The 27721-nt window shown below is 40.6% G+C and overlaps 1 protein-coding gene across 1 annotated transcript in view; it reads right to left on the reverse strand.

Annotated features, from left to right (window-relative positions):
* Positions 1-403: 403 nt before the first annotated feature.
* The window catches only part of ADAMTS6 (ADAM metallopeptidase with thrombospondin type 1 motif 6), a 245277-nt gene continuing 217959 nt past the window's right edge, over positions 404-27721 (reverse strand). Inside the window, exons 22-25 of the mRNA XM_037150818.2 lie at positions 22065-22269; positions 16431-16607; positions 9936-10092; positions 404-821 (exon numbers count right to left, since the gene is read on the reverse strand). Of these exons, the coding sequence (XP_037006713.2) occupies positions 712-821; positions 9936-10092; positions 16431-16607; positions 22065-22269 (649 nt within the window). The 3' untranslated portion in view covers positions 404-711. The remainder of the gene's footprint in view (positions 822-9935; positions 10093-16430; positions 16608-22064; positions 22270-27721) is intronic.

Consider the following 27721-nt stretch of genomic DNA (forward strand, 5'->3'; position numbering starts at 1 on the left):
TGCGCAGCTGCAGTAACGGATGCGCTGCTTTCAACTAAGTCCTTCACTGTTGTTCAGTTTAATATAGTTTATATATGGCTCACAGCAGTGTTCAGAACAGGGGGGTTATTCTTAAGGAAATTAAGTAGAAGGAAGAAAAAACATACAAGCTTTCATTACTTCTGATTTATAATTGCTCCTTAAATTACAGTTCAAAGCCCATTTTTAGAATTTAAATCGTGGTGCTGTGGTAGTGAGATAAAGTATAGTAAATATTTTAAGCTATGATTTAAGATTTCTGAATCTTCTTTACTTCCATAATTGACCAAATCATAACAGCTACATTTTTAAAGTTTTAAATACAAATGGATTCAGTGTCATTGCTAAGTCTATAATAAAAATTATCTTAATGGTCCAAGGAGGTAAACAGGCTCTTGGATTTATTCGAAAGAACACAAACGTTCCACAGTAAGCAAGTCTCCCTGTGTTGTTTGGACCTCTCCAATCTGGCATTCCCTCCTGAAACTGTGTCCAGCACTTTGGATCAATAAATCCTACTTCACAGAAGTTAAAATAATATTGAAATCCTGTCAGCTAGGGCTGACCAGTGGTTACGTTTTCCACAGGGTAATGTATTTGCAAGGACATGAATCCTCTTCCTCTGGGTGGCTCCCTTTGATGGACACATTTCCACGACGAAATGACACGGCTCTGTCTCTGGCTTTCTGTGGGTCACTGTCCTTGGCAGGTCTTACAACACATCTGTCTGAAGTACGCGCGATTGCAGAACTCGAACTTCAGCACCAGTGGGCAATAAGCCACTTTGTTCACATCTTTGCACTCTAACAAATGGGGGCAGAAAATGGAAAACAATTAGAGGCACATAAACAAGCGCATAAACAAGCCAACGAGCCCTCCCGGATGTTCAGCGAGGACCTCCCCTTGCACCAATCCACCTTGGCTTTCACATCCATGTGGTTTTTGTTTTTATTTTTAAGCTTACCCTGTCTGGGACAGCCTACCAGAAACATTCTTTTGATACATTTTAACACAAATTTTAAAAAAAGATTGTAAGGCTTTCCTCCCAGACTTTTATAAGTATGGTGCATGCCCACTATGTCTTGAAAGAATTACCATTTGTTTGGATAAGTGATCACTTTAGACAGCTTCGAAACATGAGTCATTTTTCTTACAGCGCTTTTATTGCTTCTTTCTCAAGGGTTATTTTATTCAGCAGTGCAAGGTTATCCAAAATCAAACATGAGTTGCATTGTTTGATACCAAAGTACACATGTCTCGAGAGAATGGCTGCATCTGTGAGGCGTGGGGATGGGCTTGAGTGAATGAAAAGGATCGCTGACAGTGGCCTGGATTCAGCAATGACACTAGACAAAGAGGGAAACTTTGAGGGGTTGGCCTCAAATGGCAGCAGTCTGTGGGTTATGGAAACATGTAGAAATGTCTTTTTTTAATTTGGAAGTGAGACATGGCCTTCTTTTTTCCTATGTGTATTTTCTCCTCGGTGCTAGAATTGCCACAGTGAAAGCCTGAAGCCTGCACTTCTTGCAGCCAGAAGGTGAACAAATGATTCTTTCTCCATCTCTTGAGGCTGGTTACAGTAGAGGGGGCTGAGGGCCGAATCTCAGAGAAGGGGACACGGGCCTTTGATTCCCAGTGACCCCACCACCCCCAAGAACCCCTCTACTGCTAATAATGATATTCTTCTCCAGTCCTCTGGTCACTTTTATCTGGGGATTTTAAATACTTTGTAAACCTAGTAATTAAATTTCCATATGCCTCCCAGAATCAAAGTTCTGCCCTCATGTTTCCAGGTGGTTACACTGCAGCATCCTGGGTAAATTGCTGAAGGTAATTAGAATCAGGCAGGACACTGGGTGCAGTTTAGCAGAACAGAGCAGTGCTCTGGTTGTTGTTGTTTGCTTGTTTTTTTCTGGCTTCAGAAATTCTCCAAAGCACTAAGATATCATGTACATGGTACATGAGCCATGTGATAAGCTTGGGAAATTAAGTACAAAGGCAGAGGAAAGTTTACAGTTCTTATTACTGAAAAGTCAGCTAACAATTGCACCAATCTCACTTTCAAGGCTCTTTCAGTGAAAGACCTGAACCTTTGAACTATAATCTCCAACCCTCTGAAAATGTAAGCTCTGCTACCACTGAACTCTCTTAATCAAGATTTGATTTACAGAGAGAATAGAAGTTAGAAATTTGAATAGAAACTTTCCACAATACAATTCTCAGTAAGTTAACATTTTGACTGAGAGCAGATAGAAGAGATGTAAAAACTTTCTTTAAACTTCACACTAAAATAAAGAAATCAGTCAATATTTTGTCTATTGAGTTGAATTTGAGGTGAAAAGATCTCCACATATTTTAATTTGGAGATCACTTGTTTCTTTTTTTTTTTTCTTTTCCTCTCTGTCATGACCAGTCAAAAGTAACCAAAAAAAAAAAAAAGTTTAGACTAAGAATATTTTTGTGGAGAAAAAAGTTTTATCAGTGTAACCAAGAGGGATATATTGTCAAAGTAACGCAGTTACTAAAACGGCAGGAAGAGCTGAGCACCAGCAATGAGAGGGGCAGCGCAGGTTCCCTGGCCTTTAATCCTGGCCAGCCCTCTGCATGGGCAGCCCGCCCCGGGGACGCCACTGGCGCACAGACTCTGCAACAGGCCTTCACAGGGCGGCTTGGAACACAAAACACACTTTAGCTTTGGCCTTCTTTGCCAAAATATAAAAATGATTTAGCTGATAATCAGATAGAGAAGGACTGGTTGTTTTAATAGTACAAGGAGATAAAATTAGAAGCCCGATTGCTTGGGTTTAATCCTGGCTTTATCATTTACGAACTTTATGACTGAACAAACTGGTTAACCTCTCCGTACCTGAGTTTCCTCCTCAGCAAAGAGGGATGATGAGAAGTCTCATCCTGTCTGTAACATGTGTACCCTATGCTGTCACATCTTGCACAGCAAGTCCCTGATTAGGGAAGAACAATGAACTAGTGTCATTATGACACCTATGAGTTTTTCTTTTAATCCTCACCTGAGGATATATATTTATTGAAATTTACGGGAGGGAGAGAGAAGGGGCAGGAGAGGAAGACAGAGAGAAATATCAGTCGGTTGCCCCTCATATGCATCCTGGCCTCTGGTATGCACCTGACTGGGAGTTGAACCTGCAGCCTAGGTATGTGCCCTGACTGGCAATCAAACCCACAACCTTATGATGTACAACAGGACACTGCAGCCAACTGAGCCACCTGGCCAGGGCTACACCTATCACTGATTATCTGTTACTAGCTGATAACAGTGAGTTGCACTTTGAATTTCTCAATGAGGATGCAACATTTAGGTTACTATAGGGAAAACTCTGTCCTCTAGGCACAAGTCAGTTTGCCGACCAAATAAGGAATGTCTCCTAGGAATATATATGACTTTATTGGGAGGCTCATTAGTCCATTTCTGGGAGTCACTGGACCAGGAAAACTCTGAGAAGAGCAAAATACAAGCAACATCACAGATTTTTTCTTATAGATTTAGACTTTGGAATCAGATTCAATAATACATAAGAAGTATAGAGTAAAATACGATATTTATAAATTGTTTTTCCCTCCAACTACTCCACTCACCCATTCAGGCCCTCATAAATACAAATACTGGGGATTCGGGTGTTTAAGGTGGGTGCTGGAGATGAGGCACTGCTCCCGAGCCAGCAGCGGTGTCCAGCCCAAGGGCAGACTGGGTACCAGCTGCGGCACCGACTGCCTGTGTGTCCATCTCTGAATTTCCCAATAGCTCCGTTAAGTTCGTTCCCAACGAACTCTATTCTGACTACCTTGATCAAAAGCAGGGAGTTGGTCCCGGAAGCAGGATCAAGCTTCCGGAGGCAGGGGCCGAGTGAGACCGTCCGGGACCTGCCTGCTCCCGCAGCACAAAACTGCGGTGAGAAGCGCAGGCCTGGAGTCGCCCTGGGGTGGACTCTGGCTCTGCCCCCTCCCAGTGTGTGTATGTGTGTGTGTTAGGCCAAGTTACTTCGCCTCTCCAAAGCGCCACGTTTTCATCGGAGAAACAGATAGTGATAAGACCAGCTCATGTTTTCTCGTGGGCCTTACAGGAGGTAAAACGTCTAAAGCACGCGCCGCGGCACCGGGCGTAGACGGAGCGCTCCCTTACTGGCTCTCTCGTTACTGCCTCTGACACACCTGCCGGAGAGACCGCCATGCTGTATTGTTTGTCTGCGATCCACATCGATATGTATATAGGCTCCCAGGAAGGGTGACACATTGGCACGCATGAGCAAATAGACAGAAGGATACTAAACAGGGAGCAGGTAGATTATGACTGGGTGGGGCCGATCCAAGGTTGGGCTTTGATAAGATGCTAAAATGGTGACACTTGGGCTCTAGGACATTCAGCCCGGATGGAGTGTAGGCTCCCACAAAAGAGGAGGTGCAAGGGCCATTCCCTTCCTACTTTTTGGTTTTGCTTTCTAGGGACCAACCACCTGGAAGAATCAGACTTTGGAATGATGAAAATCTATTCACCAAAGGCAACTCTGACTGGTCTTTTATTCTCTGTCTTTTAACTCTGTAAGAGCTTAAGCTAATAATAATAACACTAAAAATAATTTACCAAATGCCTCCAATGTGCCAGGCACTGTCTTAGTTGGCTTTATGTATTTATATATTTAATCCCTTTAAATATATAAAACATCAGTTTTACACAGATGGCAAAAACGAAGCTCCAAAAGATCATGACCCAACTAGCTGGGTCACATAGCTAGTTGGCTGAAGAATTGAGACCAGAACTCAGGTTTGTCTGATTCCAAAACCACTCTATTTTGGCAGCATTTTTAGCATCTGAGTGGGAAAAAAAAAAAGGTTTCTGCCTGCCAAAACTTCTGTATTCTTGGCTGATACCACTGATGGTAAGTCAACCTGTGGGCCATTATCAGGAGGTCTGCTCTGCCACCTTAGAGCAGGGAAGGATGTTGTTTGAAAGGAGGGTTCTAGGTCACAGGCATTCAGAATAGCTTGAGCATTTTTCTTCAGCTCTATTTTTATCCGTAAATTGTGTAAAATTACATGAGTAAAAGGTGATTTTAGACACACCAAGACATTTAAAGTCCCTATTATTATAGAAGCTTAAATGTACTAAAAACATTAGTACCAGTTTTAAATTATGTGGATATTCAGCCCTTCTGTCACTTTCTCAGCTTAGAGAAGACTGACTTGTTGAGCACTTGGAATGACTCTCTGGAATTTGCTGATGCAGTTGAGGGACCTTAATTATAAAATTTATCGCTCTCTAGGGTGCCTCCTCCTCAGAGCCCACTGAAAGTGTGGAACAGCCTTTTTACTCCCACCTTTAAGCCAACACACAGCTTACATTGGTGATAAAACCCTCCTGGACAAGTTGCACATAAATTAAACCACATCTCCCCACTGAAATCAAAACAGTAACAGAAAAGTTCTGCTTTAATTTCTAACCCATCTTCAGTCGGCTTTGATATCTAGCTAATATCTACAATATCTATGAAGTAAGAGTCTCTCTATGACCAAGTAATACACAACCTGAAAATAAACAATTACATTGGGAGATCTAGCAAAAGGAATTCTTTAGGTAGAATATTTTGTAATGTAATTTCTCTGTGATAGATGTATCACATTTTCTTCATACAGACACACTATGTCTAGTGCTTTTTAAGGAGTGGAATCTGAGCCAGAAGGGTCAAAGATGTTACGATGAAGGAGCCAGATTGCTCTTCTATCATCATGTACAGCTAAGTGCCCTCCTGGAGGATACTGACAAGACACTCTGCCTTTCTTCTTGTGAAGCTCTTGGAACAGTGGGAGGTCTTTACTGTGTGGCTTCTAGGAATAGTTTGCTGACCTAACTAGTTTCCCTTAAAAAAAAAATCTCCCAATTCAAAAAAAAAAGTTTCACTTCACCTGAGGCTAGAGAACTGTGGTGGGAGAGATAATTTAAGGAGTATCCCTAAATTCTTCTTGGGGAGACTTGGGAATATATCCAGGGCTGAAAACTAGCCACTAGGCTCTGCGATGTGAACTAGACCCATTCTTAGCATCTTAAGTCACTTGCCAGGTTTTCTGGGTCTTGCTGGTAATTTGGGTTTTGGTAGAATTGAATGATAAAATTTAGGCAACCCGTTTCACAGGCAACACCTGACTCTACTTATCCCTGATGTTCCAATGGGGTTTTTCCCTAGCTGCTTTACATTAATCTTTCAAAACCCAGACCTAAAAGACATGGTTTCAAAATACTTGTACTGAACAGAGGCTTATGAATGTAGGATGGAGTTGGATTCAGATTCATTGTGACTTTGATGCCTTGGGTTGGTCCAAGGAGTATAAGAGCGACTCCCAAAATGCAGAACTCTCATATTTAATTCATAAGACCTTTCGAAGCCTAATTGTTGTATCCTTGAAATGAGTTGCGATACACAGGGACGTATCTTTCCATGACCTGGTTGGACAATTCGGCATCTTTCTCTGGAGAATGCATGCCCTCTGTGCCTGTAGGTTCTTCATGACATTCAGAGGAAGAAGGCAGTGAGTAGGGAGTTTTGACCCTACGTACCTAAGGGTCTACCTTCTGGATTACAAAAGCACAACCAGCTGTGCCTGTCAAACTGCCCGTGGAGATGCAGAACCGGGCGGGAAGGGAGAGGGCAAGGGTTGTGCATGCACGTGTGCAGGTACAGTACAGGCACGGTACAGGCTAGGATGTGAGCTCAGCTGTAGTTTTCCTAATAAGATCGTACTTGAGCCCTGGACACTGTACATATTTAGACTGGATGAAATAGGTTTTGCTTCAGAATTTGATATTCTATTTGATATTCTCATTGCATTGGGAACAGCACACTAACCTTTAATCCTCAAAGCAGTGATACCTACCAACTAGGGAACTTGAATGATTTCATCCCGCCATGCACTAAGCCTCTCCTTTCTCTGCTTTCTCAGCTTCTTCTTACCTAGTCTCATTCCCTGGATGCCACTATATTGAACCTCGAGGTGACATGATCCCAACACAAATCCAGAGTTCCCTCTAAACCAAACATACAGGAATGTGAACCTGGATGCCGAGGCGGGTTATGAGCTCTTTAAAATGGATAAGAAGAACATAAAGGGTCTTCCTCACCTCCCTGAAATCAAAGGTTTCACCTTCACCATTCCTTTCACCGACTTTAATACATTGAATGCCATCTAAAAACCAAAATTCAGTAGCTGTTTTGTTCTGGGGACTTTATGAGATGTCTGGAGCTTCCCAGGCTTTCTTACAGTCATTCACTTGAGGGAGACTGAGACCCGCCAAAGCCACAGTTGGACAGCAGGGCTGGTAAACTGTTGTACACCAACCACACCTTCCCCGGGTTGGTAACCAGCTCACAACACACCATGAATCATTAGCTGGCAGCAACAAATACTAGATGACCAAGTGTCTTATGCAGCTGAGAAGCTGGAAAGACTCATCATATAAACTACAAGGGAACTTGAAACTGCATAAAGATGAACAAAATGGCACTTGGGATAGAATTTCAGGCGAGCTTGAGTAGGCCGGTCTGGGCTTCCAGGTGCACTTTAACAAATGCCTCTGAGCAGTATTTCCAGTGCAGTGATGCCCCGTGTGTCTGTAATTCACTCTTAGCTGCAATGCCCTCATCAAGGGCAGTCTGTCGAGATCAAGCCTATAATTGCTTCAACTTTTAGCCACAGGCTTTCGGAAATAAAAAATAAAAGAAAAACCAACAAAAAAACTAAAGCAAACATGGAATGTGGTAGATTTTATCTTCTTTCTTCCTATTTTCTTCCCACTACTTTTAATTTTGTGACACTCCACTTCTGATCTTCTCATTATCATCTCCACCTGTTTCTTCAATCTTCTCCATTATTTATTTTTATTTTTAATTTTTTTATTCAAATTTCATTATTTTATTATGGCTTTTGGGGACTAATGTGTTTGATTTCCCTATAGACACCTAAATTCTTTATCATGATTAATGATCATCTTTGAACCTTCAGAGTCTTACTGAACACCTCCATCTCTCTTAGCCCCATGTCTAATTGTACATGAAGTTATTTTTTTTCCTTTCCATTTTATTTTCCTGTTTTTCAATTTGTTACCCTCCTTTTGATCCCTGCTGTATCTGCCTCAGGTCAAGACTTTATCATCTCTGGCCCGGACTCCTTGAACAACTTTCTAACTCTTCTCTCACACAAGGCCCTCCCTCTGCTTTTTGACACTCCTGCTGTCCTAAGCATGTCACTCCCCAATTTCCTTCACTTGTTTCCTAAACTCATAGAGTCCTAACTTTCTTCCATGGCATACAGAAGCCTCTGAACCCAAGTCCTCCTGCTCTCTCTTTATAGCTTCATTTCCTCTGCCTGCTCACCTGCCAGCCCAAGGCAGCCTTGCTGAGCAACCTCCACGCTGCTGTGCCTGTACACTCTTGTTCTGTGCCAGGAATGCCCAGAATCTCAATGTCTTCTTGGCAAACTGTGACCCACCCAAGGGACCCACTCATGCTTGTCTTCTCCATGCTGCTGCTGCTGATTACGCCCTCCTCTGTGGGCTCCTGTGGCGTTTTTCCGCCCTGTGATAGTGCTGCCCAACTGTGGTGATTACCTGTTTGCACGTTGCCACCCTTACTAAACTGTGATCCATCGAGGAGAGGGACCTTGCATTCCGTTCACAGTATCTTTGCCTAGCACATAGTAGGTATGTTTGATGAGTAAATGAATTAATGGTTGAATAAGTGGAGCATATTTTTTTCAAAAACATTACCTTGAGGGATGGAAAGATAGATATACATATGATAAAGCAGGTTGAGTAAAATGTTAATGCTAAAATCCAGATGGTGGGTATTCACTGTACAATTCTTTAAACTTTGCTGTATGTTTGAAACTTTTTATTATTTTCATAATAAAATGTTAGGAGAGGAATCACTTCTTAAACTTTGGTATTATAGTTTAAACCAGCCCCAAGGTTCTGGCAGTGGCCTGTATCATCTATAGAGACCCCAATGAAAGATGGTATTTCATTCTTATTTATTTATTTATTCTAAAGATTTTACTTCTTTTTAGAGAGAAGAGAAGGGAGAAAGACAGGAAGAGAAATATCGATGTGAAAGCAAAACATCGATTGGATGCCTCTCATGCATGCCTCAGGTGGGGACGCACTCACAACCCAGGCATGTGCTCTGACTGGGAATTAAACCGGTGACCTTTGCTCTGCCGCTTTGCAGGACGATGCCCAACCAACTGAGCCACACTGGTCAGGGCTATTTTACTTTTTTTGTTCATTGAATTTATTGGGGTCACATTGGTCAACAAAATCATATAGGTTTCAGGTGTACAATCCTATAATATAACAACTGTATATTGTATTGTGTGCTCACCACCCAAATCCAAGTCTCCTTCCATCACCACTTATCCCCCGCTTCCCTCCTTCACCTCCCCTTGTACCCATCCTCTCTGGCAATCACCACGCCATTGTCTGTGGGTATGGGCTTTTTTTCTTTTTGCTTAATCCCTTCACCTTTTTCACCCAACCCACCCTTCCCCCTGAGAGCAGTCAGTCTTCTCTCTGTGAGTCTGTTTCTATTTTGTTAGTTTATTTTGTTCATTTCACATTTCACATATGAGCAGATGTGACTTTAGAGGTTATCCATTCCAATCTCTCATTGTATGGATTAGTACATTTAGCTCTAGAAATGTTAAGTGACTTAAGAAGGTCATACAGTTAGTGGAAGAGTCTGAAAAAAAACTTAGGTCCTCTGATCACGTACCCAGTATATACACAGCTTTCATAAGTGCTCCATACAAACACTGGTTTGATGGGGCTCTTCAAACCCCAGGAACCAGCACAAGTGAGTCACTGGAGACCACAGGCCCCTTCTTCTTGGGAAACTCACCTTCGGTATTGGAAATGGGGGTACTGTCACATTTGCTTTCACACTGCTGCATCGATGGAGGCCGCACAGTTTCTGGACAGTCACTAGATGCCTGTCCAGTGTAGGAGAGACATTGCACGGTCCGCATCTGTTGTCCAAGGCCACACTGAGCAGAACACTAAACCCAAAGACAGAGAGAAACAAAATACTGATCTCAACAATTTTCAGGAGGTAAAAAAGATACTATGTCATTTCAAATATCACGTACGTCAGCATCTAAAGCCCATGCATAGTTCATCTTGGGGAGGTGTATGACTAGGTCATTCTCCTAGGGAACTGGTTTGGAAATTTAAGGATCAGTTTATACCCAAGAAAGGAGAAGCAACATAGTTCCCAGAAATCATCAGATGAAGATTTCTTGTATTAGTATTCCAACACTTCCAAGCAGTGCTGGTGAACTCTAATAGGAGTCTAATAAGAAAGTCCTCATGAGGAAGTAGAGTAATCAGAGAATCCAGCACTGATACATCACTATTGCCCATTGCTTACTACAGACTCTGGGCAAAAAACCCATGGTGTACTAGTGCTCTGCACCTGATCGAAACCTTAGTTCAGTGTAACGGCAGTGACTGCTGCAGGGCCTAGTGACAGGGCCAGTTTTTCTTATAGAGTAAATAAGTACCCCAAGTTCTCTAAGGTGCTATGAGCCATGCAAACCTGAGAAGTGGTCTGATGTCAGCCAATTTGCATGTTTCCCTCTTCTTTTTCATTTATTCAGGGACTTAGTTATTTCAGAATTGAAGTTACTCTTTGAGTGGCTTAGTTTCAGCTGGGACTGATGTGCTGTCCAGGCTGAAGAGTGGACAGCTGGGTCTATTCTTTGGGCCTGCCACCCAGAACACCAGAAAGCCTGTGAGATTGCAGATCAAAGGGATGAGGAGCTAACCAGTGCCAAGATGGGCCATGGTGATGTTTACAAGGTAAACAAACTGAGGGTGACTTTGTTTGCAAAAACTCTCGAAGCACATACAGGACTTGCAAGGATATGCACAGACACTTTTAAGTATCTAAATGCAGAAAAACATATAAATACACTATAAAAATGTACTACAGCATCTTTGCTTTTTCAGTGTTAATTTCAATTTTAAGAAACTGAATTTAAAATATAGATAAGAAGAAAAGGATTTATGACATTTAAAAGTATAATCTCAAATTGATAATTGTTAATTTGGTGAAATCACTAACAAGCAAAAATTTTTTCTTTTTTTTAATTATTTATTTTTAGAGCGATGAGAAGGGAGGGAGAAACAGAAATATCTCAAAGTGTGAAAGATAGATCTCCCGGTTTGTGCTCTGACTGGGAAGTGAACTGGTGACCCTTTGGTTTGCAGGCTGGTGCACAATCCACTGAGCCACACCAGCCTGAGCCTGGGAGAATACATCCACTGAGCCTGGGAGAATACATAAGCACTTTAAAGAGACTTAACAGTACATTGCAATGAAGAATGTCTCAAAAAGGGACTTACTACCTGCTTTAAATAAAAATTATGAGAGCATGTTTGTACTGATTCTTTAATAGCATAATCAATTATATTTGTGACACTATCACATTTCTATGGTGGAAATTTAACTGTATACAATGCTCATTTGTATTCCTTGTAAGCATTTTGCAAATTAAATACTATTATATAAAACCAAATTATTTATTGTTTGCTATACAAATACAAATGTGAATTATTTTATGACTGCATTTCTTTTGTCTCCCAACAGGGCCAAGTAAGTATATTTACTTGCCTTAGTGGGGACTGAAAATCTTTGCCTGCTCCAAAACATGACAAAAGAGGTCAACAGATCCCACTGGACTTTAGCCATATTAAATTTTGGCCAGGCTTTCGGTAACTGCTTCTATGAAATGCATTATTTTTTAACATGACCCAGTAGATTCTCTTTTTGACATGCAAAAACCCAATACTTTACTTTCCTTCTATCCCAAAATACCAGTTTGTTTTAAAGGACTTAAGGTGCCTTCAGCAAGGTAACACAATTTTAAAGCCAGTGAGAAAGAAAAGGAATTGGGACATAAACTGGAAATGAGTCTAATATTAAAATACATACTAGCCCTGGCTGGTATAGTTCAGTGGATTGAGCGTGGGTCTGCGAACCCAAAGATCACGGTTCGATTCTCAGTCAGGGCACATGTCTGGGTTGCAGGCCAGTTCTTAGTGGGGGATTCACGAGAGGCAACCATACATTGATATTTCTTTCCCTCTCTCCTTTCCTTCCCCTCTAAGGATAAATAAAATGTTTTTTAAAAAAGCACATACTAAAAGCCTTATATACTTGCTTCCCAATGTATAATCTCCAACAGAAGTTGGATGTGTCAGACTGTCAATCAATACCCCCACATCTTTTCTGTGAGGTTAAGAGGAGTTATTTTTTATTTTATTTTTAAAAATATATTTTGTTACAATAATTGTTCGATTTCCTCCCCTTTATTCCCCTCTGCCCTGCAACCCCCTCCCACCTGCATTCCCCCTCCACCTTAATTCATGTCTATGAGTCATACATACAAGTTCTTTGGCTTCAACATTTCCTATACTATTCTTAACCTCCCTCTGTCCGTTTTGTACCTACCATTTATACTTCTTATTCTCTGAACCTTTTCCCCCATTTCCTCCCCTCCTCCTCCCTGCTGATAGCCCTCCATGTGATCTCCATTTCTGTGATTCTGTTCCTGTTCTAGTTGTTTGCTTAGTTTGCTTTTGTTTTTGTTTTCTGGGTTCAGTTGTTGAGAGTTGTGTTTATTGTCGTTTTCTGTTCATGGTTTTTATCTTCTTTTTCTTAGGTAAGTCCATTTAACATTTTGTATCATAAGGGTTTGGTGATGATGAACTCCTTTAACTTAACCTTATCTGGGAAGCACTTTATCTGCCCTTTCATTCTGAATGATAGCTTTGTTGGAAAGAGTATTCTTGGATGTAGGTCCTTGCCTTTCATGACTTTGAAGACTTCTTTCCAGCCCCTTCTTGCCTGCAAGGTCTCTTTCGAGAAATCTGCTGACAGTCTACCAAAAACTCCTTTGTAGGTAACTGTCTCCTTTTCTCTTACTGCTTTGTAGATTCCTTCCTCATTCTTCATCTTGGGTAATTATAATGTGCCTTGGTGTATGCTTCCTTGGGTCCAGCTTCTTTGGGACTCTCTGAGCTTCCTAGACTTCCTAGAAGTCTATTTCCTTTGCCAGATTAGGGAAGTTCTTCTTCATTATTTCTTCAAATGAGTTTTCAAAGTCTTGCTCTTCCTCTTCCTCCTCTGACACCCCTATGATTCGGATGTTGGAATGTTTAAAGTTGTCCAGGAGGTTCCTAAGCCTCTTCTCGTTTTTTAAAATTCTTGTTTCTTCTTTCTGTTCTGGTTGACTGTTTCTTTCTTCCTTCTGATCCAAACCGTTGATTTGAGTCCTGGTTTCCTTCCCGTTACTGTTGGTTCCCTGTACATTTTCCTTTATTTCACTTTTCATAGCCTTCACTTTTTCCTCTATTTTGTGACCATACTCAAGCATTCCTGTGAGCATCCTGATTACCAGTGTTTTGAAGTGTGCATCTGATAGTCTGGCTATCTCTTCATCACTTAGTTGTATTTTTTCTGGAGCTTTGATTTGTTCTTCCCTTTGGGCCTTTTTGTTGTTGTTGTTGTTGGTCTCAGCACATCTGTAAGTAGTAGGGGATAGAACCTTAAGTGTTTGCCGGGGGCAGGGGTTACCCATGTTGCTGATTTGTGGCGCTGCATGTGGGGAAGGGGTCCGAGAGGGAGCAGTGTTGCTTGTTCAGCTCTCTGCCATTTCAGTCACTTCCCCCACTACCTACAAGCAAATTGGGCCCTTCCGGTACTGATTCCGGGTGAGTGGGTTTGTGTACATTGTATGACCCTGTGGGTCTCACCACAGAACTCTCCTGTGATGCTGGGAGTTTCTCCTGCTGCCTCGACCCCCCCAGATTTTTGCAGTCAGAGGCTTTGAAGCTTTATTTCCCCACACTGGAAACCTGGGTTGCATGGTCTGTCTCACTCCCCAGCTGTTCCTCCCAGTTTATCTGCACTCAAATGAAGACTGTCCACTCTGCCAGCCACCACTTTGCCTGCCCAGGTCCTCCAGCTGCTGCAGCTACCTTGCTGTGAGTCCTCTCTGTCCAGCTGCTCATCCCTGCCCCTCCTACCAGTCTGGATGTTTCTTCTTTAACTCCTTGCTTGTCAGACTTCCATACAGTTCAATTTTCTGTCTGTTCTGTTTGTTTTTTCTTTTTAAGTTTGTTGTTGTCCTTCTTTTGGTTGTGTGCAGAGGCACAATGTCTCCATCTTGGCTGGAAGTCAAGAGGAGTTATTTTGCAAGTAGGAAAATTAAGACCCTGATGTTAAATGATTTATTCTTGAAATAGTTGAGAGAGTTGGGACAGAATTCAAAGTTTTGGTAGCTTGTTCAAATCTCAGGCCATCTAGATTATTTTGCTTTTAAGTGACAATGCCAGACTCCAAGGGATAGGTAGAAGTGAGAGAAGAGTATAGGTTTGGAGAGATATAGCTAAGTGTGTCTATGGCTGGCTGCTGCTCCTTGTGTTTTGTTTCACATTCACACCTTATACCTAGATTTTTAAAAATTATATGCACTTTAAAATTCTTTGTATTTTTAAAAAAATTTCTTCTTTTAAGTATATTTTATTGGTTATGCTATTGGTTTTCCCAATTTTCCTTCTTTATCCCCCCTCACCCTGTACCTCCCAACCCCCTAGCTTCCTCCCACCCCACCCTTAGTTCATGTCCATGAGTTGTACATGTAAGTTCTTTGAGTTCTCTGTTTCCTGTACCATTTTGACCTCTCCCCATCTATTTAATACCTATCAATTATGCTTCTTCATCCCTGTGCTTTTTCCTCCCCATTCCTCCCTTCCCCCTCCCCAATGAAACCCCTGCATGTGATGTCAATTTCTCTGATTCTGTTCCTGGTTGTTTGTTTAGTTTTTTTGTTTTCATTCTTTTATTTTTTTAGATTCATTTGTTGATATTGTGAGTTTGTTGTCATTTTACTGTTCATAGTTTTGATCTTCCTTTTCTCAGACAAGTCTCTTAAACATTTCATATAATAATGGCTTGGTGATGATGAACTCCTTTAACTTGAGCTTATCTGGGAAGCACTTTATCTGCCCCTTCCATTCTAAATGAAAGCTTTGCTGGATAGAATAATCTTGGATGTAGGTCCTTGCCATTCATGATTTGGAATACCTCTTTCCAGCCCCTTCTTGCCTGTAAGCTTTCTTTTGAGAAATCAGCTGATAGTCTTAATGGGCATTCCTTTGTTGGTAACTCTTTCCTTTCCTCTTGCTGCTTTTAAGATTCTTTCTTTATCTTTAATCTTGGATAACTTAATGACAATGTGCTTTGGTGTGTTCCTCTTTGGGTCAAACTTCTTTGGGACTTTCTGGGCTTCCTGGACTTCCTGGAAGTCTATTTCCTTAACCAGATCGGGGAAGTTTTCCTTCATTATTTGTTCAAATGAGTTTTCAAAGTCTTGTTCTTCATCTTCTCCTTCTGACACCCCTATAATTCAAATATTGAAACATTTCAAGTTGTTAAAGAGGTTCAAAAGTCTCTCTTCATTTTTTTTTTAAATTCTTGTTTCTTCATTCTGTTCCGGTTGGATGTTTATTTCTTCCTTTTGTTCTAAATCATTGCTTTGAGTCCTGGTTTCCTTCCTGTCACTGTTGGTTCCCTGAATATTTTGCTTTATTTCATTTTGTATATCTTCCATTTGTTCTTTCATTTTTCAACCAAGCTCAATCAGTTCTGTCAGCATTTTGATTACCAGGGCTTTAAATTCGTCATCATACAGGTTGGCTCTCACCTCATTCTTAGCTCTCTTTCTGTAGTTCTGCTCTGTTCTTTCATCTTGGGCCTATTTCTTTGTTTGGGGCCCCTGTTAAGTTGTGAAGGGGCAGGGCAACCCTCCTTGCTGTGCTGGGTACTACCTGATGTTGAGGGGCCAGAGAGAGAACAATGCAGCTCCCCTGCTCGGCTCTAGCCCACGTTCCAATAAACTCTCACGTGAGACTAGAAGTTTCTCCCACCGTGGCAACCACTGTAGTCCACAAGCAGCTCTGAGTCTCAGTTTCCCCTTAGGTCAATGCTGCCCTGCACAGCCTGCTGCCTTGCTGTGGCTTCTCTCCATTTGCCACCTTACAGGTTTAGTTGTTCTGTTTGACTGTTTCTTTAATTCCGTGGTTCTTGGATTTCCATGCAATTTGATTTTCTGGCACATGTAGTTTTTTATTGATTTTAGATTGGCTGTTACCCTCCTTTTGGTTGTACAAGGAAGTGAAGGGTTTCTACCTACACCTCCATCTTGGCCAGAACTTACACCTAGATTTCTATGTGTTATTGCTCAACTCCTGAGCCCTTACAATGAACCAGTCAGGAGTTTAGGTGTCTCAAGGTGCCACTTCAGAGGAGCCCACAGAGCATCTGCCTTACCTGGCCCCAGTCTCCTGTCACCCAGCGAGGAGGGGGGCAGCTACGTAAACTGCAGCGGACACGGGTAGGGGGCTTGCTCTGCTCTGGACACTGTGCAGCTGGGAATGTTTTAGAAAGGTCACTGCTCTTGCACAGAACAATTCGATGCTTGAATCCTGAACCACATTTAGGAGTGCACTGGAAAGAAAACAAATACTAATGAATAACAATGGCAAAGAAAATTCGAAGAAAGTGTTCTTAGAGTAAATATGTGCTAGGGCATACAGTACATATCCTCACTAAATGTTAGGTAAAGTCTTTCAGATATGAAAATTCCTTAAGTATTTAAGCAGAAGTACTTTTATCTTTTTCCCTAAGGTCTTTAAGAACTAAACCCAAAGTTTGCTTTTCTTGGCTTATTTTCTTCTTTTATTAAGGGTAGGTTTATTCCTCAATTCCTCCCTCTCCTTGGCCACATTCAGCTGTGATAAGTCTTCTGAAGAAAATTCTTATGTTATTAGTAGCCCACAAGAACTTGTCTTTGTGAAGCAAGCTAGAGGTATATTTACATGTGCACCTTACAGTGTGGTGGCTATGAACACATGGTCACAGGTGATGGTTTATTGAACAGAAAGTCCCTGGATTTGTCCCTGTCCATCAATTAAACATAATGAATTTTACTGTTCTTTAGTTGGATCAGTTCGTTCACACTAAGGCAAAGGTGCTTCTTCCTATGTCACAAGGAGCATTATGTACATCTTTTCCAGGTTAATTAACATAGTGGCTGACTGAAGTCCTCCAGCTTTCTCCCCTGAATGTCTGAACCCTTCCTTAAAATTTGTACTTTCTCCCAGATAAGTGAGAACCTTATTCTACAACATGGTAAGCCCTGTCTTTACTCCTTTTATTAAAAAAAAAAAAATTTCACATCTCCTATAGGAACTAGACTGGGGAGGGGGAAGCACAAAAATAAAAGACCGTCTTTACACTTCTAGGGGCTCTTGGTTTTACACAGGAGATAGACATGTGAATGTAAGTTTAAATACCAAAAAAGAGGATATAGAATTTATAAATTCTATGCCTCTCATCACCATCTGTCTTTTTGATAATTATGTATTTACCTATCTTTTTACTCCTGCCAAATTACAAGTTCATTAAAATTATTTTATTTCTGCTTTAACCTTTTCTCTCACCCTGACCCCATGATCCAGCAGAGGGCTTTGAGTTCCCACTCAACAAATATATACTGTCCTTTATCTGGAAAGATGATGGTTCCGAATTACCATCAAGTAAACCAAGACGTACTAGTTGTGGGGTAGGGACATCTCAGTGAAAACTACACATCCCAGACTGGCTATGTCTGGAGCAATCCTTGAGCCCAGTACAGATCATAGAAAGAAAGAAAAATACTAACATTTTTTTTCAGGTGAAAATCAAGGATCCCATGAACACACTTCACCACAATGAATGTAATAATAATACATTTCCTCCAACTTAGGAAAAATTGTCATTAGGAATGCATTTTCAAGGAGGATAACATTCAGTTCTTTCCAATAAGGTTCCAGAAGAGGCTTTAGTTAGGGATCAAGAGAGAAATTCCTGACTCCTGTTATTCCTTTTCACGGCCAAATCAATATCCTCATTTCCAGCTGCTGCCTCACTCCACCCATCTAATCAATCACTAGGTTCCATTAATTTGATTCCTAAATCTCTCTCACGGCTGTTGATTTCTCTGTCTCCACTGCTACCTACCTTACTACAGACGGCTGCACTGCCTACACGTACTACTGGAATGGCTTTCTAATAGGTATCCTGTTTCCTGCTCTTGCTCTTGCTTCACTCCAATCTACCCTCTGAAAAAAGCATTTGAAACCACACCAGGAAAAACAATTTGGCTCTCACTTACAAAGGATAGAAATGTTAGTGTTTGGGGGTTAGATTGAGTTATCTCTAGAGAGGGGGGCTTCATTTACTTAGCTATATACCAAGGTAGAACCTGGGAGTAAGCAAGGTGGTATCACAAATTGCATGCAAAACAAAGCGTAGTCTCTTAAGAGTGGATTTCCCCTCCTCTTTCTTAAGTAAGGCTACCTAAAAGTTAGTCCTAACAGTCAATTGATTATGAGGCCAGTCATCACTTGTCCAAAAATAAGTACAAAACACAGGCCATTTCCAGTGGGTACTCTGTGAGAGTCAGAAGAAACTCTCCTGACACATCAAAAGACAGGTTGAGGATGGCTGGAGCCCATCCACAGAGTGCAGCCATACTTTTAAGAGTTACATGCCAAGAGAGGACAAGAACAGAAAACCATTTAAGTCCAACATACAGCATGGGTGACCCCAGGATTGAGTCTAGGTGATAGGACATAGGAAGCCATGGCTTCATCAGTTTCACAAAAGGCTGCTGAAGAGCCATTTTTCCCCGAGGTAATTGGGCTTTTTTTTCTCTCTTGCCATAAGCACTGGGTGGGTTTCACTGATGGGGAAAACGAAAAATGGTTCCTGGCCTTGCAACAATGGAAATTTTATATCAGAGCAGCCGGCAATGAAAAGGAAAAGGTCAAAGGGTACATTCTTCTTGCTGTAACATGTTTTCACCACTTGAACCTCACCCTGGTGATTAGCAGAGCTCGGACAGCTGATAGTGGGGAGAGGGCAGAGAGGAGGGAGGTTTTCATGGGCGCGTCAGAAGGATATTGTGAGAAATATTTGCAAAAGTTAGCTGGAAGGGATCGAACACTGCCTGCTCTTCTGTCTGCTGGGGCCTCCTTTTCCCATTAGTGGGAGGTGTTCCATTCCTCTGGGAAGAACAGGCTCATTGTTCCCACTTTGTTCTCCAGGGCTACTCAGAGCTACTCAGACATTTTATTTCACATAATGCAATTCACTTTCACTTGTTTTTTTTTTTAGCCCATCCAAGGAAGAGGTGGGCTTCCTGGTAACATAATGAAATGGAAGTGAGAGAGTGCACCCCTCTCCTGGAACACAAACAGGAGAGACTGAATGGAGGGAAACTTTCCCTCCTGACTACAGGACAAAGATGGTGGTACTGGCAGTGTCCAAATAGGACCTTTGAGGAGGGAATGGCAGCATTGCTTGAGCAATGCTTACCCTAGAATCATTTTCCTGCACTGTCTGTGGAGAGGCATCAGTGGCTACCAATTCTTTATTCAAGGTGATTGTCCCAACACGCACACTTGAAGCTGCCCGCACAATTTCTTTCCCCTAGCTTTGACTCAGCTAGCTTAAAGAAGATAGCAGGTGGGGGGAATGGTGAAGGAAATGGAGACAGCTGTAGTTGCACAACAATAAATAAATAAATAAACAAATAAGGGAGTAGATAAATAAGCAAATAGATAAATAAGCAAAGAAAGAAAGAGAGAGAAAGGAACTAGCAGAAACATGAGTAAAAGCCCCTTGCTGGCACATGTTTCCTCAGGCAGCTCCCAGGGACACCTAGGGGCCACTTAGAGCCGCTTGAGCAGGTTGCTTCTAAGACGGGATGGATAACAAATGAAAACTCTAAAAGTGGGATAACTATAACCAACATGTTGAATCAGGAAGAAAGCCTTAAAATGGTATCTGGAATGAAAACATAGAGTAATACACATAAGCTATTTCTCAAGGTGATTATATTGGGTTGTTTTATATTAAAATAAAAATATAATGATACAGAAATATGTAGGTCAGGAGACCGATGTGAAATGAGTCTGCATGAGGAGGTTTTGGTGTGTTAGTGGTTAGTAGAAATTTTGTCTAGTTTCTGCTTATGAACTTGTCTATTTTCTCCACTTTTTGTAGAAAAATGATGTGGTATACAGCTTTGTAGTCAAGCCTTTTTGTTACTTATCACTACTTTATTCAATCTTACCGTCCATTTATTCTCGAAAACAAACCCTTGTCTCCAATCCTCCAGGGTCTTTGTGTTTCTGCTCAGTTGTTTCTCCTCTGGGAAATGCCTTCTCCGGCTTCCCGATCCTCTCCCCTGCTCCAAACCCTGTGCTCCCTCAACATGCAGCTCAACTCCCACCAACTAAAAAGCCTTCGATCCTACTCCAGGCTGTTTTCTCCTTCTCAGCTTCAAATTTCCATGTCACTTACATTTATGCCACACAATCCACCATTTCATTAAATATCATCTTATATTATTCTCTAGTTGTTAAATGGATATTTCTTCTTTTCTCAAACTTATAAATTCTTTGCATTCTTCACAGTGTCTATACCAATGTGTTTAGTAAGACTCAATCATATTTATGGATTTGACCTGAAACTGTAAAACTATTGCAGCCAATCATCAGGTCTCTCATTGTAATTCTCAAAAAAAAAAATTGTCATCATTAATCAAAGACTGTATATGGACTTCTATATGAGTCTTGGGTACTGAAGTACTAATGTGTACAAACTCTATAGAATGTCTATTTCTTACCAATGGATGGTATCTTTTAAATGAATTTAAGAGTTAACTCACCCAGTGTTTGTTTGGGAACAGAAGAATTCATACTGTTTTTTCCATAACCACTAAGTGAAAAATACCAAGAATATTTCTATATTTGATTGAAATACAAATAAAAGTTAGGTGGGCAGAATGTAATTACTCAAGCTGGACTATGGCCAGGAAACTTGGGAGAACACTCCCAATTCCTGCCAAAGATTCCATGGATAACCGCACTGGTCAAAAGCTACATCTGCATGTGCCCCCCCAAACACCGTCCATCTGACCCCATGCCTCCAGCTAAATAAGGCCACTCAGGCAATAAGATTCACAGGGGGAAAGGTTACACCCAGAGGTTTCTAAATAACAATGTTTAATTTGTTTTTTGTTTATTTTTTGACAAACTTATGAGGTCTACAGGAAACACCTAAAGCAAGTACCACCATGTGTTCAGCAGGAAATGCATCCTGTGGTGCCACCTAGAAGAATGACCTCTAGCTCTATAACCAGGACTCATCCTTCTCCCCATTCACCACCACCACAGAGGGACTCAGCTCCTCCTCGGGAAATGTGGAGAATGGTACAGTGTGCACATGTGCATGTTTCACGCAGAACGAGGAGTTAAGAATTAACTCTACCTCTTACCTCTTTTTTCATGAGACCATTTTTCTGAGGCCTCTGGATTATATTGGGGTCTTTTATATACATGTACTTCAGAAAAACATTATCTTAGGCCTTCCTCACTGCTCATTTAAATGGAGGTAATGATAAAATCTAAATTTGTCTTTTTGGTATGAGGTTTCTTCTCCTGATTCAGAAGAAGGAATTAAAACATGTACAGATATATAACAAGTGACAACAGTTGACAAAGATTCATGTCTGAGTTATGTAGTTAGGCTGGAACATTACTTAGGAAAAAAAAGATATAACATGTCCCGGATTGTGGGCTTGTGAGGCTGTTCAAGAATAATAAGGAAGAAAAACCACTTGGATGAGTACTCACTAGAACACTTTTTTAAATTCACTGACTTCCTTGCCCCCCACAAAAAAATCCCCATACTGCCTGATAATCAGCAATAAAATATAGAATGGCCAAGTTCACTGTTTGACAGTCCTTACTTATTGTGTTCTAAGATGCTCACGTGCTCAGTTGTCCTTAATGTTAAATGCTTTGCTGTTAATAGTTAAGACATCTCACAACACACAGCCTCAGATTTCCTTACTTCTGACCAATCCAAAGCCACCCACTGGGGTGGACATGACTGGTTGTTGCAGGTCTCTTTTTCAACAGGTCGGTGTGTTAAACAACTACTGTAGTCCAGTGTCTCCTCCTCAGAAGGTCCAGTCTTCCTGATGCAGAGCACCGCCCGCGTGCGTATTCCACCGTCACAGGTCTTGCTACACTCCAGCCAATCCCCGATGAACCACCTGCAGCAAGAAGGGGAAGAAACACCGAAAAGCATTTCCTCAGTATAGCCAGAGATTCTCAGCTGAGTGAAGGCACTTTTACCAATGGACTACATCCTTTTCCTGCAAGAGCTGACATTTCAGTGTTGTTGATATGACAAATGACAAATGGAAGAACTGCTAAGAGATAACTTCTTGTCAATTGCCACCGCAAGTGCAGTGCATGGGTTCTGCAGCAGGCAGAATGATGTCCAAGTAGGTAATGCACTCTGTATTTTTTAACCTCTCTGATTTTTCTCCTTCTTTATGAATTTCTAAAGCGAGGATAACAATAGGATCATGAGACTGTCACAAAGATTAAGTAATATTCAAAGCTGCCAGTCAAGTGCTGGTAAATGGTTAATGACTGGCTTTTCGTAGGAGGGAGGGAGACCCGATTTGTTGTGTTAGCCAATTTTCATGGTATAAAATACCTCCCTGTGACCATTCAGGTTATCTCCGAGATGCAGTTAACACCAGAAGAATAGATATGCTACTAGTGGGGTGTTAGGAGCTAATACTAACTGGCTTCAGCACACCACTGAGAGCTTCAAACGGAGGGTCTAACATACAACAGTAGCCCTTTTTATTATTACGTTGGGGCAGCTTCTCCCATAATTGAGGATTTTTATGCTAAAACTTAAAGGTTTGTTCTGATTCCCAGAAGTGAACACCAGGCTCTGTAGAAGACAGGAGGCCTCTCCTGTCCTTACAGGGGTAAGAAGGCCCAGGAACCCATCCTGAAGACATGACAGTCTTAAAACACCTGCAGCAGGAGGAGAGCCCTGAGCTGGCCCTGTGGAAGCATAGAGAGCTCTTGCTTGGATCACTTTACTGCTAAAAATAGCTTCTGCACAGCAAATGTGGGAAGAAACAGTAATGTCTTAACAAAATGAACATCTTTCCTTTTCCTTGAAGTCATCAGTGACCATATATATGCATATACATATAATTTCAGGATTTGTGTGTGTGTGTGGCAGATACTTTTGCAGGGCTCACTCTTTGAGGCGTAGTAATTGGTCCAAGAGCTGTGAATCATGATTCAAATCAGACCAATGAGAATTTGGCTTTAGAATTTTTTTATCCTGACTAGGGCACAGGGTACCCTTTTCTTTCTAGTCATGAAGGTAAGAGCTGCTGGTGGCCACGTCCCCTGTGAAGTGGAATTAGGTGATGTGAAAGAACACAGAGGAGCCAGAGTCCTAATGGTGCTTGAGCCTTGATTCTAGCCATTCCTCAAGCTAGGTGCATTCTTACAGCTCCCCCAGCCTTGTTACACAAACCAACAAACCTTCGTATGTGCTGAAGTTAGCTGGAATTGAACTTGTATTATTTCCAACCAGAGTCCAGGCTGACATATTATTATTTTTCATTTAACACATATATGCAGAATGCCTACTGTGTTCCAAGCATTGTGCATTGTTTTACAGAAGAAGAAAGTAAAACCCTGTGTTAGAAAACTTTTCTCCAAAGGCATGAAAAGAGCAATGGTGGAACTAGGACTTGATTCCCCATCAGTTGCTATTTCCGCTGAGTTTCACTTTTAACACTGCTACATAGTAGACTCTTGGTCACAAGCATGATGTCACAGACTTTTTCTTCAATTCATGACTATAAATCAGGCAACTATCATCAAGGGATGTGCTCATGCTTTTGGGTGGAAAACTACCCAGAGAGAGAGAAGACTCTGAAAGCTTAAGAACAAATTTCTCACTATTTCTGAAATAGCTTTCTGAAAGCTTAGCTCATTGTGCCAGTTTTGTATGGGGAAGATAGCACCTTAGTGAAGTCAGAGTACTAGTAACCTAAATTTGAACCTGCATTTAGCTAAATAAGCCACAATGGCCTTTGTTCATTATTTGTAATGTCTTTACTTACAGAGAGACCAGCATTTAGAAGACCATAATTAACCAGCTTCTCAATGTAAAATATATCTCATCAAAAATCTAAAAATTTTCTACTTAGAATTGATTTAATGAATAATAAATTAATCCTGAATTTAAAAAACCTGACATTAACACTTTTTCCAAGTCATTCTGCAGAGAAGATTTAAAGTGGTTTTCATCTTTGTTTTGTTTTCCACAGATGATCATGATTCCAAGTTGTTAGTACCATTTTTGGTAAAGAGGAAAATGTGTACTGAGAATAATAACTTTCATGCCAGCCATAGTGAAACTCTGATTCAATTCGCAACAGTGATTTCATCACCAAGATTAGGGGATAAAACAGAAATGTGTGTAACTCCGCCACAAAGTGTTCAGTCATACCACCTCCAGCCATGATCTCATTAGGTCCCATAATGTACGAGGGATAAAGGCCCTCAAATTAAACACAGGTGCCCAGAGTAACAGCAATGATTCAGGAGGTGTTGCTGGTCTTTGCTGCACGAGGTCAGGGCCACCTCTGCCTTTTCATTCTTTGTCCTCTCTTTTATTGCCAACCATCTTAGCTGAGATGTGTCACTCTAGCATTTAACTCGAAATGTAGGCACGTAAAAGTATTAGCCACCCGCCCGGTTTCCCTTCTCACTGTAACTAATTTTGGGCTTCACACTCAGTTCCTGTTGCACCTTTATTGCTCAGCAAATCATCCCTGTGTCTGTCTGAAGGGTTAAATCACACACTAGTTATTCGAATAGTGTTGCAGTTTTACCCCTGCATCTGTCTCATTTTCTCCACTCCCCTGTCCGGTTTAAGACAGACTGCGTCCTCCGCCTTCATTCTCCATGTACTTGACACTCCGATGACTTTCTCCCTGTTTCTTTTCTTTTCCTCCGCTAGATTCAGTGGTAAAAATCTGAGGGAACAAATCCTTTGGGAACACCACTTGCTGAGTCATTAGAGTCTGAACACGACCAGGGCTGTTTCTTTCTGAGCTGAAGACCCAGTGGTCGAACTGCTTTCATCCTCACAAGTTCCTCCTGTCCGCTAGACACTAACAATTAGTGGGATTCATGCTGGAGTGTCTGGGGGAAGAGCTGCTTGGTGCAGCCTGTGTTTGTGATCTGCGGTCTCTGTACATTAGGACAAAGAGCAGTCTTTTTTAAAAAATATTTTATTTATTTATCTTTAGAGGGGAAGGGAAGGAGAGTGGGAGAGAAATGTCAATGTATGGTTGCCTCTTGTGAGTCCCCTGCCAGAAACTGGCCTGCAACCCAGGCATGTGCCCTGACTGGGAATCGAACTGCGATCCTTTGGTCCGCAGGCCTGCACTCAACCAACTGAGCTACACCAGCCAGGGCACAAAGAGTAGTATTAATGAGATGAGAGAATAAGAGAGACACTATAAAAATACTTTGCCCCAACCTGGATGATGATGAGAAAGAATTCATCATAAGATCAGAATATTATTTTTGTTTTTTTACCTTAAAGGGAAATAGCAGAGCACATGAAAATAAATTGCTATTACATATTTGGATTTTGTGTGTGTGTGTGTGTGTGTGTGTGTGTGTGTGTGTGTTTGTGTGTGTGTGTGTGAGAGAGAAAATAAAAGGTTGGGATGGATATTGAGACGTCCCAGCCTTTATCCCTGAGTTAAAAGTCTAGTTATCTACCCTTTTTTATATAAATACCATGTAGAAAAAACAAATTTTCAGAATTTGACATTAACATCTTTAGTCAGAGATTCAAGTATGTAACTTATTAACTACTTACTAAGATACTTAAACTTTCCTAGCTTTTAAAATACTTTTTAGAACAATTTTCAAAACAAAAAGTTGGTAAATAAAAAGAGAAAAAGGAAAAGAAAATTTCTTTCCTCAGCTAATTGGAGAGTGAAATTAATATTAAATAGAAGCCTCTATGCCCTAAACATTCCATAGTCAAGGTTTTTCTAAATTAAAAATAATTGATATAATAAATATCTCTGAAATTGTGGCAATTGAGAATGTGTTGATAAAACAAAATTAGAATAATTAAAGTGTCACCAGACATTTGATTTATAACTTACAGAGTTAGTAATGTCTGGAATAATGGGAAAAACATTACTGGAGATCAGCATACCCTCATCTGTAAAATGATTTCTATGATTCTTCCTTGGTCTTAAAGTTTGGAGTTTTATAGAGGACTGTGATGAATCCTTTTCTAAAGGTAACTGATTATAGTTGTCCTTGGGGGGGGCAATGACTCAAAAAATTGTTAAACATTATACCATAAAAGATACCATTAAATAAAACCCAGCCCCTGGGTAAAAATCTCTCCCTAGTCTGAAAATCTTTTAGCAACTTTTATTTATAACTCACTCACCGTACTTTACATATTTTGCCTTGTACTATAATTATTTTTATATGAATTTGACCAGTTAGATTGTTCTTAAGGAACCATTTCTCCCAAAGCACACTGCCTTCTACATTGCTTAAAAAATGTCTTCTAATTCTTGATCACAGTATTATCACAATGTACAGCACTCTACTGTTTTTGCCTTTGCACAGTTTCATACAGGAATAATATTCAGTATCTAAGGGTTCTTCATATGAAGTCATTTATAGAAACATTCTTGCTATTAAAAGACAGCAAGGTCAGAACTGAACTCCTGACCTTTCTCTTTGGATGCCAACTCAGCATTACTTCCTTTTTTATGGTGTGGTTTCCTATCAGTCATGCTTCCTGTCAGTCATGCTCTTTAGTTTGACTCCTCCCTTGCCCCTTTTCCAGTTGCTTCAGCCTTTGCCTTTAATTCTACCATTTTCATTCAGTGTCTCTGGAGCCCTTGTTTTCTTCCTGTCCCGAGTCTCCCCCCCATTTGACTACTCTTTCTTCCAAGAGTAGCTGCTCTGATTTTTCCAGTAAGGCTGGAATTTTCAAAATTTTCCCAGTAAGGCTTCCTCTGGCCTTTCAAGATCTTCCAAATAAATTATTATTGTTATTGCTACTATTATTATTTCTCTACCAACATCTCTTTTATTTTTATAATCTCCTATCATTTTCTTTATACAACAAATCTTATAGCCTTTTATTTTTCTATACTATACTTGTAAAGTCTCCAATGTGACTAAAAGACATTTGAAATATTTCATTTCATAATTTGAAAAGATAGTTTTTGATAGAAAATACCATTTAGGATTTTAAATTAATGGTATTGAAGAAACAATAATATTTGTAAATAAATATAATCCTTTCCTCAAATATATTTTAGATAGATTAAAGTTTTCATTAAAAAACATTGAAAGTATAATGTAAGAGTAGGTAGGGCATTCCTAAACATTGTACCAATAAAAGAAACAAATATTTGATAGTATTTCTATATAATATTTTTAAACTCTAGTAAATAAAAATAGATCATGATACCTTAAATAATATGAAAAACATATGACAAACTAAAAAAAATTATTTGGAACACAGATAAAAGAGTTAATATCCTAATACATTAAGAATTCATACAAATCAATAGCAAAATGATAGGAACTTCAATATAAAAATGAGATAGACTTTCTTTT

Source organism: Artibeus jamaicensis, unplaced genomic scaffold (assembly GCF_021234435.1).
Source record: "Artibeus jamaicensis isolate MK-2021 breed Jamaican fruit bat unplaced genomic scaffold, CSHL_Jam_final scaffold_369, whole genome shotgun sequence".
In the NCBI taxonomy this organism is placed as follows: Eukaryota; Metazoa; Chordata; class Mammalia; order Chiroptera; family Phyllostomidae; genus Artibeus; species Artibeus jamaicensis.